This window comes from Cynara cardunculus, assembly GCF_001531365.2.
Source record: "Cynara cardunculus var. scolymus isolate 2C chromosome LG 6, CcrdV1, whole genome shotgun sequence".
Classification (NCBI taxonomy): domain Eukaryota; kingdom Viridiplantae; phylum Streptophyta; class Magnoliopsida; order Asterales; family Asteraceae; genus Cynara; species Cynara cardunculus.
This window is the reverse complement of record NC_037533.1, coordinates 14294457-14308310: the sequence shown is the minus strand read 5'-3', so window position 1 is coordinate 14308310 and position 13854 is coordinate 14294457. Positions and strand designations below refer to the sequence as shown.

Here is a 13854-nt window from a genome sequence, read left to right as displayed (position 1 = left end):
ATTCTCTAAAATGGTGTCGTTGCTATTGTTGATTCACCACCACCACCTCCACAACCTCCACAACCTCAAGCCAAGTTTGTTGAAGATTTTTCTATAGCTGAACTGAAGTCCTTGTTATATGTGAAGCTACATTCTCAAGCTTTGAGTTAGATGTAGAAGATTATGAATTGTTTGGATTATTAAGACGATCAGCTGAGACAGTGGCATATATGGTTACCGTTTTTTTTGAAGTATATAATATTTATATACGGCAAATGCAACAAATAAACTCACACACCCTCCTCACCTATGGTGAGGTTTGAACCCCTGACCTCCTAGGAGGCCAGGGCTACGATACCGCTAGGGCCAGGGCTACGATACCGCTAGGCCAAAGACCCTTTGGTATGGTTACTGTTGATCACTCCAATACTTTGAAATAAGAGGTCATGTCCAACGTCAATAGGTTAACTAGTGCGATTAGTTTTTCTACTTCTCTTTCGGCAATTGAGGAATCTTTATAGAAGTTAGTTGAACGGGTTCAGAATTTTGAGACATGCAAAGAATAGGCCATTAGTCATAAAAGAAAGCATGATGACCAGGATGATCAAAATCAGCATGAGAGGGAGAATAAAAGGCAAAAGATGACTGAGGGTACTAGTACAGTTGAAGTTGTTGGTCAAAGTAAACAGGTTGTGATGTTCAAGATGTTGGTAGAAGTGAGAATATGGATGAAAGACAGATGGTCTTACATGGTGAAGTTGATCCAAGGGTTGAAAAGCCTAAGGATTCTGAAGCAAGAGAATCTGAGCTGAAAAAGGTGAATAAGATGTTTGTTGAAATGATTTACATTGATTCCAAACCAGATGAAGTAGAAAGTGCTATAATTGAAAATCAAAGAATAAGTTCAAGAGTTAATATCCTTTTCTGATAATGATTTTGATGATTTTGACATTTCGGATACAGTTGTTGAGCAACCTGAGTTTTCAAGAGTACAACAATAGTCTGAGCCTTCAGTGGTAAAACTGTAATATAAGCCTTCAAAGGCAGAAAAGTCTGGTACTGCTGTTGTAGAAAGTCAACAAGCTATCAAATGAGAACGAACTGATATTAAAGTTGCTTTTCTTGAAGACGATGAAAGAAAGATTTTTGTGAAAGAGATCAAATAGTAAGATCTGGCGAAAGTGTTAGGAATTTCAAAGTTCAATCAAGATTTCATCTTTGAATACATTTATATGTTGAAAGCTCAGGTTCAAGCAAAGCATATAGTGAACACAAACCTTAAGCGTAGGATTGTGTGTCAATCAAAGAAGTGTATGCAAGGAAATCTGTCAGATTGTGGAATCCAATGTTCAAGGTTGTGAGACAAGATGGGAAAGAGTGGTTATTCTCTGAACCTAACTTCTCTAACTTAAAATTAGATGATCTTGAAGTTATATATCATGAGTTCAGAAGAAGAACTATCAGACCTCAAGATGTGATACTTGCACTTAATGATGTTAAAAGATTCATGAGAAGACAAGTCAAGTACTCATATATCACAAAGTTTCAAATTGGTTGTGAGACTAATCAACGGAGGATAAATTTGATTCAAACCAGACCAAAGTCTTCAAGATGTTGATAGTTTACCGATCATGATCATATTTGAGGAACCCGAATTTGGAGTTGTTTATCAGAATGCCAAATCAAATAAATGCTTTATGAGGTTCAATGAAATTCAAAAGTATTCTAATGGTACATTAAAGCTGATCCGATAGAAGCTGAGTAAAAAGCTTGATGCTGATGCTAAAGAGAGAAAAAGAGAAGATGGATAAAAAGGTAGAAGTCTGATTGAAGGAGTTGTGGACACAATTCAAGACAAATTTGATTTCCATAATGCAATCAGAAGGTTTGAATCTTACTTTGGGTTACGGAAGAAAACTGAAGTTCGTGCTTGAATCCAAAAGGGGAGATTGTTGGGCTTAATTGGTGTATTCAAGATTAATATGTTTATATTGTAAATATCATGAGAAGTCACCTTGTGACTACCCTTAGTATAAATAGCTTTTGTTACTTATTTTCTAGAACGTGCGTCCTTCTGGTCTTACTAGCTCAACATATGCAACGGGTACCAATGCTAGGTTAGAATTCGATACTAAACTCTTAAAGGGAATCATGGTGGCATACGAATAACCTTATCTTAATACCATTGCAACCAATCTCATCATGGCATGATAGGGCCATAAACTCGAGATGATTAGATAACACCATAAGACTTCCTTAGCGAATACTAGCGCCATCCTCAAACACTGAAGTCAGTCGGAGATGTAGATTCGATACAAGCTCCATAGGGATCATAATCTTGATATCTTTCGTCCAGTCCTTAGACTTGTTATGTTTAACGACTGAACTTGTTGGTCCTAATTTGTCTTTAAACCCATTACTCATAGATAATCTCTTAAGCGTGTGTAAACCAAGGTGTAATACTTTCTCCAAGTGAAATACATGACATATTGTGTGCTTGATCTTTTTGACTCTAGATTTCTATTATCATAATTGAATCTATAACTCATATAATTCATGACCAACATCGAGGTAAGTTAAAGAAAATGTTATGTCGCTGATGTCAACCATTGACGGTCGTTTGTCGTGGATATCTTAGCCGCCTTGATGATCAACGTGCAAAGGTCTTATCGTGATAATTTTCCTCGTCGATCATGGTGCGATTTTTTTACCCAAACACATCAATTTAAAATAAATGTATAACTTTTTACTGGTGCGATGTTAGTACAAAACCGTACCAATATATACCAACCAAAAAGGTTTGATACCGGCTAAAGTTAGTTGGTATCCTAAGGTTGCATTTGATACATGAGACTCTACCAAACAATACATGACATTCGTCTCATTTTTCACATTTAATATGACATGAGACAAAACGAAAAAATAAGATTTTTTTATTTCATCAAACAGGAAATTATGCCACGTAACACAAAGGAAATCAATAATTGATCCATTCTTTGTGAATACGTAACCTGACCTTGGCCTTGAACAGGTCCACAAGCGTATTAGGCATCACCCCGTTTGTAAGTTTTGTATTTTGCATCTAATTTAAATAGTCATGTGCTAGTAAAGTTACAGCGCAGCACCGTTGATTCAGATATTGATCGATCCATTGATGATTGTCGTCAGCTGATTCATAAACCTTTCCCACAGTTTCTTGTGTTGTTTTCAATTGTAGAAAGTTGTGATAGCACGCATCTGCGAAACCCAACAAGGCGGAGCGGAATCAATCCATGGATTTATCTGAATTGTGGGGAATATTCGGGCCAGGCGTTGCCGGCGCCGTTTTTGGAGCCGGCTGGTGGTTTTGGGTCGACGCTGTCGTTTGCAGTTCTGTTAAAATCTCGTTTCTCCACTATCTTCCTGGTTATCTCTCTCTCTCTCTCTTGTTAGGTTTTTCTTGATTGATGTTTTAGTCTGATATGTTAACTTAGTTTGATTTGTTTTGGGGATATGGTCTTTTACTTGTAGGAATATTTGCATCTTTGGCTGCTTTGATGTTTAATTGTGTTAGAAGAGAGGACATCGACTACTCCCCCTATGAAGAGGGCGAATGGAGGTATGAAGTTTTGATGTTTAGTGCATTAATTTGTCAATTCGGTTCTCATCAAATAGCATAAAAGTGTAGATTTTGCTAAGTTCTCTTAATGTACGACCCCTTTACTTGTAATCAAGGGTTGCAAAGAAACATTTATGCTTCTCTATATTATCTCCTATTATTCAATCCATGTAACTACTAATTACTGATTTTGTCTGTTTGGTAATTTCACTATTTTTTGTTTTTGCCCCAACTTAAGTGTGGATTTTGATTTTTTTTTTCAATTCTTTAAGCATGAATATACTCTCTCTGTGAGTATGACTAGGGTAGTAGAGTCGATTGTAGGAACCCGAACCGAACCGAACCGAACCAAAATAAACCAAACGGCAGCCGATGCCATAGATGGAGGGATGCTGTTTCCTTACTTTTTACATGTTCCATTATACCTATTTCATTAGTTGCCTTTCTTTTTCTACGGCTGACTTTACAAACTTACAAACTCCATCTCTTTCTTACCTTTTTTTTTTCTCTTTTCCTTCCTTTCATCCTCCTTTTTTTCCCTCCTCCCTTCTGTCTTCCTTTTTCCTCAAACTTTTGCACAAGCCCAGGTGCGGGGCCTAGAAGGGTTTTCGGAAACCCATGTTACCCTTCTCAAGCTAATGGATCAAGTTTTGGAAACTCCATAGACTTGCCTCATTTTTAAATCAAATTTATCTTTAATATAATTAATTTTATTATATACAAATTATAGAAAAATGAGTATTTTATTCTTTTTGTTTGACACCTTATCAATAATTTTATCCAACTTTTAAACCAAATCTTCAAAGTCAACCATGAATATATTCATATGAGTGTATATTCATTCTAGTATGGTTACTATATTGTAAAACATTTACCTCATGTTCTTAAAAACTTATAAAATTCAAGTTTACAATTCGTTATTGCATACGTACACCTAAAAGATTAACTAATAAACATATTAAAATGCGAGATAAATGTTGAACCCTACTAATACACCAGAATCCTACATAAAAATAATTACAAACTAATCACTCTGGCTCTCTCAAAACCACAAAGAACCATATAATAAAATTTAGAGGGACAAAGAATGAAACGAAACATAAAACAGGATTGGAGGTTCGAGTTCTCCGATTCAGTGTCTGAACCATATTATGCATGTAAACTTCTACTATCTGGGCCATATTATGCATGTAAACTTCTACTATATCAATATAGGGGTGGTTACAGTCAAATTTAGGGCATATATTTTTTAAATCCAACTATTGAGAAAGGGTTCTCTTGCTCTTCTTTTTCTTGGATCTCTCTTGAACCTCCTTATATAATATTATATATATAGACGCATACACACTAGGGATCGCAACATGCCCCTTCAGCGAAGGCCAGACTAGATTGGGTGTAGACGAGTATCGAGCCCCTAGGGTGCTAGACGCTGGCTTTGATATTGGGTTAGAATTTGTCAAGCTCCTTATTCTCTTTAAAGGGCTAGAGGGGAGATCCTACATATATCTTAGGAGGGTTGTTCTGTGACTAGCGAGATAGTCCAAGTGTCCAACAAGCTCATTTTTTATAGCATCTTTCATGATGCAATCTTTTAGATCTTTGTTGCAAAATGAATTTCAATTCTACTAAACAATATTTTAATAGTGTTATGTGGTGATTACGGATCAAAGTGTTCCAGATTTTCTGTATGTTACACACTTTTATGCAAATAACATATTTATTTGAGTCTGATGGTGTATACCACCTTTCATCGACGGCTGGTTGGGAGAGAATCTGTACCATTTTTATTGTTGGTCCTATTGTATTATCTTGTAGTTGTTTGTTATGATTATAACTTGAAAGGTGATATTTTTATGCTTTTCTTTGGGGTGTGGGAATGGGAGTTTGGGGGTCTGCTGAACATAAGCAGTTCTCACAGAAGGGTTGCAAAACCTACATAATACAGAACACAAATATATGAGTTGGAGGTAAATTGAGTTATAGATGAAATGATGAATATAGTAGATCAACGCTTCTATTTTCATTGTAGTAAACATTGTGATGAACACCGGACTAATTTGAGGGATAAAGAACTGTATTAGACATCAATTGGATGTTTGCAACAGGGTTTCTGGCTCGAGGCCAAATTCTCTCCCAAGGCTCTTGCCTAAAACAGACTTACAAACTGATCGATAACCTATTGTAATATATATGTTTAGATGAGGTTCTTTTACATGATCATGGTAAATTTTTAGTAGTATGAGGGTAAGGATTTTGTGAATTCATGTAATTCCCATCCCAAATAGAGTTCTAAGATTGTTTATGGATCAAATTATGTGTGTTTTATGGCTTTTAGGCATCACACTTTCACAAGGGCAAGCTTTAGTTAGATTTTTGTTTTCTTCATTTACTATGCTTTGTATTTTTATCCTAGTCAAAATATGTATTTCCATAGTTGTCATGGTACCTTAAATATGGTCAGTAACTTAAGATAGGCATATGCCCGAGCTAATTAAGGTAATATAAATATATAATAAATGTTCCTGCGATGAAATATCACATGCCAAGGCTAAAATGATGAAGTTTTTGTATATCAGTAACTTCAAACGGTTAGTTTGGGAGTATAAATGTTGCCAAAGTGAAAGATCGGATTATAACTAACAGAAAAGCTAATTTTGATGTAAATGTCAAATCAAGAAATAATGGTGGAGAACATATAAACATTAATCATAGCAGAAGTGTTTTGTTACTTTGCCTCTTTTGTGAAGAATTGGCACAAGTAATGATTTTTGGCATTTGGACAAATTTTACAGAGTCTATAAGTTGAAGAATGTGTTGGTGGAAAGTTGTGCATCCTTTTCCCTGAAAGCTACTTGTGCTCTTATGCTCATTATAGTGTTCATGAAAAACATATACTTAGGGACTATGATGTTAGAATAGTCAAAATACAAAATAGCGGTCAATACTGAGATTCAAAATAGCGGTTATCGCGGTCCAAAAATAGGGGTTCATATAATAATAATTATTTTATATATATAATGTATATGTATGCGTACCTAACTTACCATATTATATGCATTAATTAAAAATATAGTTTCAACATCAAACATCAACTTAAGCAAGTTTCAGGCGAACAAAATAGGAAATGTTCACAAACGAGCTAAGACTCGTGGGGAGGAGGCTGGAGGAGGTGTCGTCGATGGCTATTTTACGTCAAATATTGGTACAATAACGGTAAATTGCACCGCTATTCTCGGAACCGCAATTTACCATCACTATTTTACCACCGTTCTTTTATATAGGACCGATAACTGCTATTAACAACACAGTTAAGGATGCTTTCTTTGGTAAAGTGTACCGAAGGAACATACATTGTTGCTACATTGTATAGTTTTGGATGCCAATTTATCTTTTTAATGGAGTCATTTCCCGGTTCCACCTTGCATCTTTTTTGGAAAGATCATTCCTTTTTTTATGTAGCCCGCCATGCACGAACATGTAGAGACGTGACGATCAATCACTCTTCTTCCACCTTGTATCTTTGGTGCTGATGTTTTGTTGTATGCTACTTTTTTTTGTGAGGCAAGCTTAATCCTTGTGCTTTCAGAGTGGGAGAAGCATTATGTATATATATAACTTTTGGGTTCTAGCACCGAGTGGGAGAAGAAAAAAGTTGTTATATATAATGTATGTTCCTGATTGTATGAGAGAGGGAGAATATAGCCCTTAGAAATAGCTTTGATGATGTTTGACTTTACTGCACCGGTATACATACATACACCATGTTGGATGCCTCTACCGGTGGTAAGATGGATAAGTAAGGAATATAATACATGTAATGATCTTCAAAGTGGGAGACTTATGTACACATAAAAACTATTGGTCTGACACTCCCACTAACAACAAATTGGGATTGTGAGACTGTGAGACTGAGGCTGCTGTTGGTCTGACACTACCTGTAACACTAACAAACACTGAACTGTTATCTTTAAACAAGTCGTACACCTCTCACACGTTTACCGCCTCACAGCCTCACCCACCGCCTCATCTCTACAAAGCGTGGTGAGAGGTGATGCCTCCCAAAAAAAATTGGGCCACCGCGCCCCAAGGCGCACACCTCAACCGATTTTTAAAACCATGGCTTAAGTAGAGTCATAGATCACCAATATCATAAAACGGGTGATGAAAAAATTTTGAGTTGTGATTGGGTACAAGGTGTGCAATATAATTAATCTAGCAGTTGATGCTTTGTCCAGTATGGAAGTTGAATGAGGCAGTAATAGGTGGTCTGCAATGGAGGCAATGGGACGTACTTAAAATTGAGATCCGAAGGGATGTCGTGTTAGGCAAAATTTTGTCCGAATTTGAGGAGGGAAGTACCGTGCATAAAGGGTTCGAGGTACGATAGTCCTTTTTGTAGTTCAAACTACAAAGGCAAGTTGGTGTTGTCAAAGTCATCATCCGTCCTCAAGATGTTATTAGAGGAATTTCATGCCTCTACAGTAGGCGGGCATGCAAGTATTGATCGAACATTTCGGCATAGCCGCTGAATTATTTTGGTTGGGAATGTGTAAGGATATATAGGAGTTGTGAAAGGTTGTGAAGTTGCCAACCGAACAAAGTTTTAAGAGGGTCTCCGTCTGGGTTGTTACAACCTCTCCCTTTACTGTTGGAAGTTCGGTATGAAGTCGCTATGGATTTCATCGAGGGATTACCAAAATCGGATAAAATGGATGCGATCATGGTGGTGGTGGATCGGTTGAGCAAATATGCTCATTTTGTGGCCTTAAAACAGCCATTTGACACTCAAGGAGTGGCTACTATTTTAGCAAAGGAAATTGTAAAACTCCATGGTGTACGGCAAGTAACTGTATCAAATCGAGACAAGATTTTTGTTAGTCGTTTTTGGAAGGAAGTGTATGTGTTGTTAGGGACAAAGCTAGCATATTAATGGCCTATCATCCTCAAACAGTTGGTTAATCCAAAGTCGTCAATCATTGCCTAGAGCAATTTTGAGGTGTTTTGTTTCAGAACACCCCAAGAAATGGAAGCGGTGGTTGGGATGAGCCGAACACTCCTATAAGACAATGTTCCATTAATCGTTGCAATGCTCCCCTTTTTAAGTGTTGTATGGGAGAGAACCTCTAGCGATCTTGAACAGCTGTGAAAGGGTCGGAGAGCTTACAAACGGTGGAAGACATGTTAAAGGAGAGAGATGTGATCCTTGATGACTTGAGGTTAGTTGCTGAAAGCCTAGAAGCTTATGAAAGACCAAGCGGATAGGCACAGAATAGAGAGAGAATTCGACGTGGGTGACCGTATGTTTATGAAATTGCAGCTATATAGACAATGACCACTACGAACACAAGTCGATCAGAAACTTTATGCATGATTCTATGCTCCATTCAAAGTGACGGAAAGGGTGGGCAAAGTAGCGTACAGATTGAATTTGCCACCTTCAGTGAAGATTCACTCACTTTTTCATGTTTTTCAGCTCAGGCCGGCGTTGGGTGAAGGTCTAATGGTGGGAGAACTTCCTTCCGAATTGACTGAAGGAGAGTTGGATAGTGGCACCTAAATCCTTGCTGAATTGCAGAACTAAGGCCGGAGGAGAATTGGAAGTGTGTAGTGGTAAGGGTCGTCAACATTTGTAGCATCTGGGAAGATTACCAACTAATACACCCAAGCTTTTCGACTTTCACCTTGAGGACAAGGTGGCGAGGGGTATTGATGCAAACGCGATTAAATATACTTATTCTAGGAGGAACAAAGGGTAGTTCAGTCTTTTCCTATGAGTTAGTTGTGTGTCTACTATCTTTTAGTTAGTTGGTGATCCGTGTCTTTGTAACAGATTGTAGTGGAGGTGTGAAAGACATTAGTAAAGGACTGTGTGTCCGGAATATTCAAATTCTATGTATTTGTAATTGAATTCTGGGAGTGCATTTCCCTGTCTGGAAGGAAATACAGCACGCAAACATCCGACTGAGGAGTTCCCTGATGTAATTCTTGATCCAATTACATCACCTTGGTCTGAAATTCATTGTAAATGAAGTTCTAAGAGTCACTATTCCCTCTTATCATCACTAGTTATAACAATATCATCAACGTAAAATACCATATGATCACTTTATTATGTTGAGGTCAGAAGAACATGGAGTAATTGCAAATACTCTTGGTCGTTCCAAAAGTTCCCGAAGGCTACGAAAAACGAGAGAATCATAGTCTTTGATTTACCTTGGAGAGGTGGACTAGGGGGAGGCCCATGTGAAGTCATATTAGTCCTTGGATCACCACTATTGTTATTAGAAACATGTACCAAGATATTAGGATATGCAAGTATAGAGACATCCAGACCAAAGGATTCAAATAGATACCTGATTAAAGAAAGAACAGTGACATTAGCCTAGACATACAATCTAGACTAGGTTCTTTTAACAAGGATCATAACACCAACATCCCTTAGGGGATCTAGAACATCCAACAAATAAACTTTCATAGCACAAGGGTCAAGTTTAGTCATTGTTAGTCTAACATTATGCATATAGCATATACAACCAAAGGTTTTTTGCTGGAATTGGAAAAAATGGCATACGAAGAAAAAGGACTTGATGAGGAATCTTTCCTTGTAAAAACTGTAGAGGGCATGTGATTCACAAGGTAGCATGCCCCCAAAACTCTATTCCCCTAAGATCAATGAGGAATGTTATGATGAATCAAATAGAGGGTTTGCAATATCTGATAAATGCATTTTATTGCGTTCGACAATGCCATTTTATTGTGGCGTGTAGACACATGAAAAATTTTCACTATGAAGGGCTTTGATCCGAGTGCCAAATTGATTTCGTACATTATGTGAATGAACTAAATGAAGGGGAAGTAACATGAGAATAATCTCACAGCTCAGCATGAGACAAGTGAGGTGGCATAAGGGTATTTGCAGCGAGGTCACGGAGTTGTTTGTGGTGCTTGAAGGTGGTGGCTTACAGATGTAGGCATACTCTATTGATGATTGTCTCTAGTCATGGCTATGAGTTCATTATCAAAAGCCTTACCGCTGTTACTGTGGAAGTGTCTAGGGTTAAAAGAAGGTGGCCCTGCTAATGTGCCCTTAGTGTTGGCCATTCTTGGGTTATCAAAGAACATTTACATCAAACAAAGGCCATGAACCTTAAGAAATATATAGAGTAACAAGACCCTGTAAAATATCTTTGTCAACTAGTGTTGCCTTGGCTTCCCCTTGGATGTCATCCCATCACTCTCCCAGGATCATCATTTCCAACCCTATACCTGATGTGTGGCCCCTCATGCTATGCAGCTGTGAGCTGTCATATATGATGTGTATGGTGGCCTGACAAAATGGCTAGCATAATCATAGCAAGTGTTATTGTCATCTTACATAAATTACCTTTTGGCTTGGGTATGGTTTTCTGATCAGGTAAGACCCCAAAGCTTCATCCCCCTTCTAGTTTTATCTTTGGTGGCTTTCTATAAACCTGATCCCAAATAACAAAATATAATATTCTGACCACGTCCTGTCCTAACATGCTTACTGCATTTCAGCTTTTCTATCAGCATCATTTTGGTTTTGTATAACCTAATGTGTTATATGTTGTTGGATGTAGACCTTTGAAGATTCTACATACTTCCAACTCCGGAACACAATCTTGTATGTTCTGATGAATTGACATACAAAAAACATATACCAAATTATATCTCATGAGCTCTTTCATAATTAAAGCAATAAAGATAAGTACTTGGTGGGAAAAATCTCTTGCCTGTAAATACGTCAATGCTTGTTACTATGCCAGCATACATAACCTTAAAATAGTAATCACATACATTGTAAGGAATTTCTTTTCCCTTCTGTTACCCTATTATAGGCTAAACGCACGGCCATACATAACATATAAATCACACCGGATCTGTCACTCAAGATCTTTGGTCTCTAACCGGAGATCCGTTTTGCAAGTTCGTTATTATGGGTAGTACCTATTAACTTCCCCTATATTTTTGCAATGATTTGTCCAATAAAAAAACATGAATCCAACTTCTTCTTTTAATTCAAACAGATAGGAACTTCTTATGTGTTACCAGTGGGGCACCTGTGCTCCTCTTGAGAAGATTAAGACGTGTCTTGACAAAATATTCTCCACTTTCAACCTTATCTAAAAAATTTAATTTTCAATTGCATATGTGGGAGCTTTAGTTAAACAAAACCTTGTCTATGATTTTCATGGAGACCGATAGGCTGAGGATTAGTCTTGAACGTCCATCTCTTAAATACAATTTAAGATTGAAAAGTTGGTTGTACCCATCTAGTTTTGCCCATTGATATGTTAATATGGCCACTTGATACGCCAAGAAGGTCTGCATGAGTGCCCAGGGTGAATCCCAAGTTCATGGATTGATATGCAAGACCGTTCTTTCCAAAGAATAGGTCAAATTGTTGGTCATATTCCATGAGGACATGTCTGGAGTTACGGGCTGGAAAGTAGTTTTCTGTTTCAAATTAATGTGTATTTAACCCTGTCAATTACAACAGAAGGTTATCAATCTATCGAGTTTATCAAGGTTCATTGAAACTTTTCTCTCCCAAGAACTCTTGAGGCCCTGACTGGGTGCGTAAAAACCGACGATCATTCTCACAAGCAGTTTTCTTGTTCTACTATATTCTGATTTAAACTTTACTCAAGTTGCTGATTTTGAACTTTCTCGGTAACTTATCAGCGTGGCATTATTTTCCTCAGTCTTTTTTGGTTTCAGCTAAGTTTAAATGTTCTATTAAATAGGTCTTGATGCATTCCAGGTTTGATACGTCTGCATTGACATCCTTCCTATGTTTCCCATCTCTCTGTGGCTTCTAGGTGGCGTGTGATAAATGTACCACTATAAGACATTGAACTGGTAGCTGTCCGAAAGATCCTGTTAATGATTCCATGCAAATATGTTCATGTCATGTTCGTGATTGGCTGTTATGCTTGGTTGGTTTTCCATCAAGTTCTGTATGATAAAGTTATCTACATGGATTAATTAGTCTGTATAGATTGGGTAGTTTTTGGTTTGGGAGGGCTTTTTCATAGATGGAAGGGGCATGTATTTTAATTGGGAGGGGCAGGTTTGGAAAAAACTTGGCTTTCTACATAAAGCCACTTTCTATATCCTTAAGCCACTACTGAATAGTAATGTATAGTTGACCGAATAAGTTGTGTGTCTCATTAAGCTGCTAAGAAAGAGGCCTTAAGATAAAGTTGTACATCACATGTGGGCTATAAATCTTCTTTCCTCTAAAATTTTAATCTAGCCAAGTGTTCTATCTATCTATCATCAATGTGCTTGATGTCACAAATATCGTATGTTTGCAGGTTGAAGCTTTGGCTTTTCTTGGCCTATGTGGTATCCTTTGTCTCGTTGGCAGCATCAGTAGGGTTGTTGATACAGGATGCACTCGTGCCAGAAGGCCCTTCAGCTTGGGCCGGAACTGCTGGTGTTTTGCAGTGTGTGCTTGTGTTAATCAGGTAAGTGTTTATTTTTTTGTACACATCTCTCTTGCAAAATATTGAAAATCCGGATGATGATGTTGAATGCAGCGGGCTTGTTTATTGGACATCTCACTCGGAGTAAGAGGAGCCAAGAGTTGGAATGATTTGTGGTTTTCATCATCATATTGTTAAATTGCACCTGTATATGTTCCATGTTCATGATCCACCTATGGGGATTTGGAGTCGGATTGGAATAGAATTCACTGAATCATTTTTTAACTCATCGTGTATGATCTTTTTGATTACCGTTTTATCTTTGTGAATGTGATCGTACCCTCTCGGATTTGGTGTATCATGATTTTGTATATGAAATCAATCGAGATTTACTTTAAACTTAGAGTGCCAAAAATGATAAGATGAATCATATCGTTCATGCTATACTTGTAGATGGATATGTATTTTATTGTACCAAGAAAGTAACATTCAAGATGACAAATTATTCACTTGTCTCATAAACTGGAAGGTCTTGGATTCTATCATCCTTCTTGTTGGTCATGCTTATTTAATGGTGAGAGGCAATTGTTCGAATTGTGTAATCATCAGTTACTGACATTGGTAACTGACCCAAAGCAATTTGATTATGATTTAATTCGTGATTGGTAATTGACCCAAAGCAATTTGATTATGATCTAATTCGTGATTGGTAACTGACCCAAAGCAATTTGATTATGATTTAATTCGTGACTATCATGCGTAGAAAGTTAAAAGGCTTGAGAGGAAGTTTAAAAATAAATCTTCAAATAGACTTGCTTTACTTCT

The 13854-nt window shown here is 37.3% G+C and overlaps 1 protein-coding gene across 1 annotated transcript; it reads left to right on the top strand.

The window, feature by feature from the left end:
• The first annotated feature begins 3054 nt into the window (after window positions 1–3054).
• On the top strand, window positions 3055–13423 carry LOC112514050 (transmembrane protein 50 homolog). Its single transcript, XM_025120355.1, has 4 exons — window positions 3055–3384; window positions 3490–3577; window positions 12919–13071; window positions 13144–13423. Exons 1-4 carry the CDS (start codon window positions 3252–3254, stop codon window positions 13175–13177), a joined length of 408 nt encoding a protein of 135 aa, XP_024976123.1. The 5' UTR covers window positions 3055–3251; the 3' UTR covers window positions 13178–13423.
• Window positions 13424–13854: the final 431 nt, after the last annotated feature.

Excerpts from the sequence above, each read along its gene's own strand:
- LOC112514050 (XM_025120355.1), top strand. The coding sequence starts at position 3,252 with ATGGATTTATCTGAATTGTGGGGAATATTCGGGCCAGGCGTTGCCGGC. Across the intron at positions 3,385-3,489 it reads GTTTCTCCACTATCTTCCTG|GAATATTTGCATCTTTGGCT; the intron begins GTTATCTCTCTC and ends TTTTACTTGTAG. Across the intron at positions 3,578-12,918 it reads TATGAAGAGGGCGAATGGAG|GTTGAAGCTTTGGCTTTTCT; the intron begins GTATGAAGTTTT and ends GTATGTTTGCAG.